The sequence below is a fragment of the Sprattus sprattus genome (assembly GCF_963457725.1).
Source record: "Sprattus sprattus genome assembly, chromosome: 1".
NCBI lineage: Eukaryota > Metazoa > Chordata > Actinopteri > Clupeiformes > Clupeidae > Sprattus > Sprattus sprattus.
The window spans coordinates 73,353,608-73,356,107 of NC_137920.1; the positions used below are offsets into that span (position 1 = coordinate 73,353,608).

At 45.2% G+C, this 2,500-nt stretch overlaps 1 protein-coding gene across 1 annotated transcript in view; it reads left to right on the top strand.

The window, feature by feature from the left end:
* mogat2 (monoacylglycerol O-acyltransferase 2) overlaps positions 1-2,500 on the top strand; it is a gene marked incomplete at both ends in the record, with an annotated part of 16,537 nt that overhangs the window by 10,909 nt on the left and 3,128 nt on the right. The window contains one exon of the mRNA XM_080856652.1: positions 1,323-1,527. Within this exon, the coding sequence (XP_080712778.1) occupies positions 1,323-1,527 (205 nt within the window). The remainder of the gene's footprint in view (positions 1-1,322; positions 1,528-2,500) is intronic.

Here is a 2,500-nt window from a genome sequence, read left to right on the forward strand (position 1 = left end):
AGTGAGAAGTGAGACCGGTCGGTAGTTTTCCACCTGAGTGGGATCGAGAGACGGCTTTTTGAGCAGCGGCGTCACCCGAGCCACCTTGAATGAAGAAGGAAATGTTGCAGAATTAAAAGAGGCATTAATCACCTGTGTTATTGCCGGTAGGACGGCAGGGGAAATGGCTTGAAGGATGTTGGATGGGATAGGGTCCAGCGGGCATGTAGTTGGACGGCTACCTGCTAGGATTTTGGAGACCTCACTCTCAGTGAGGGGGGTGAAGGAGGGAAAAGATGAGTTATTGATGGTAGCGCCCTTAGGGGGGGAAGACAGTTGGTCGAATTGTTTCCCAATGGCTGCCACTTTCTCTGTGAAGAAGGAAGCAAAGTTATCGGCTGTGAGGTTAGTAGCTGGGGGAGGAGGAGGAGGGTAGAGCAGAGTTTTGAAGGTGGAAAATAGTTTCCGAGCATCAGTTGCACTGTTGATTTTGTCATTGAAAAAAGTTTTCTTAGCAGCAGTGATGCTGGTTGAGAAGGAGGCCAGCAGTGTCTGGTAGCTTGCAAGATCGTCCTGTGCTGCAGATTTGTGCCACTTTCTCTCAGCCGCTCTGAGATTGGAGCGCTGCGTTCGGAGGGTATCACTCAGCCATGAATGAGACTGGGTAGCTCGCGCAGGTCTGGTAGAAAGTGGACACAAACTGTCCAAGCATGAGCTTAGAGTGGAGCAGAGAGATTCTGTGGCGTCATTGACACCTAGTCAGCTTTCACTGCGTTGCGTCTCAATTTTATTAATATTTCTGGGTGTTTTCTTTACTTTTTGGAGAAGGGAAAGACTTTTTTGGGGGCACAAAGACAAATGAGTAGTTAACCAGAGGATATAATCCTCTGGGTTTTTTCCGTTCCTAAAGATCTATTCCTGACATCCGGCTTTTCCACGAATGTCTGCGTGTTCCCTGTGTAGCCTCCAAAACATGTCTGCTCTATGATGCCTGCTCTATGATGTCTGCTCTAGGATGCCTGCTCTATGATGCCTGCTCTATGATGTCTGCTCTAGGATGCCTGCTCTATGATGCCTGCTCTAGGATGTCTGCTCTATGATGTCTGCTCTATGATGTCTGCTCTAGGATGTCTGCTCTAGGATGTCTGCTCTTGTCTGCTGTTTGATGTCTGATCTAGGATGTCTGCTCTATGATGTTTGCTCTAGGATGTCTGCTCTTGTCTGCTCTTGGATGTCTGCTCTATGATGTCTGCTCTATGATGTCTGCTCTATGATGCCTGCTCTATGATGCCTGCTCTATGATGCCTGCTCTAGCATGCCTGCTTGTGTTCCTTGTGTTGCAGCTGGTGAAGACGGCTGATCTGGACCCCAGGGAGAACTACATCGTGGGCTTCCATCCCCATGGCATCCTGGTGGCCGGGGCCTTCACTAACTTCTGCACGGGGGCCACCGGCTTCAAGACGCTGTTCCCCGGCCTGAGGTCCTACCTGCTGATGCTGCCACTGTGGTTCCGGGCCCCTTTCTTCAGGGACTACATCATGTGTGCAGGTATTCAGAGAGCTGTATTTTGACACTAATAACATCATATATACAAAATATAACATCTAATAACTGTTTGTATACTTGTTATCCATGTCTCTATGTCTGGAGCACTAGTCGTCTCTGTTATGTCACTGTCCGTTTTCTGTCAATGTCATTAATGTTGTCTATGTGTGTGTAAGCAGCCCACTCTTTTTTACCTGCAACCAAATCTACCCTCGGGTACAAATAAAGTTACCTTACCTTACCTTTAACTTAGCTCATAGTATCCGGGCCCCTTTCTTTAGGGACTACATCATGTGTGTAGGTATTCAGAGCGCTCATAGTATGTGGGCCCGTTTCTTCAGGGACTACATTATGTGTGGTAGGTATTCAGAGGGCCCATAGTATCTGTGGCATCAGAAACTTATGGAGTTGATAAAGGTCTGAAATTGGTCTGAAAGAAAGAGCTTTCTGAAGAAACATTTTTTTTTTTTTTTTTTAGAAATCAAGGTTAGAAATTGGCCAGAAAGTCCAACATCCTGTACCCAAAGCATCACAAAGCATCACTCCATGCACTTCATGCAAGACCTGTTTAGTGAAGAAGCAGTTTAGCTGTAATACTGCAAAGTGAAATCAAATCTTTTAGCACAAAATTGTTATTCCAAGCAGAAATTATTATTTCATGATATAATTATAAAATGTCTTGACTATATGGAAAACAAATTCTAGGTGATTCAAAGGCTATGAGTGTGCTTGCAGAATGTCATAGTCGCATACCATTTTGACACAAGGAGCTTTGTAAAGCACCTTGTGAGAATTGGATTGTTCGCGTTATATAAATAAAATTTAATTGAATGGAATTTAATGAGGCTGAGCATTATCGTAAAGAATAGTACGCCAGAACATTGTGTTTACATACATAGTGAAGGATGTGTTTGGGGCCCTTCAGGTGTTAGCTTGCCTAACCTCACAGACTTACTGAGAGCAGTAGAAGCCCAGG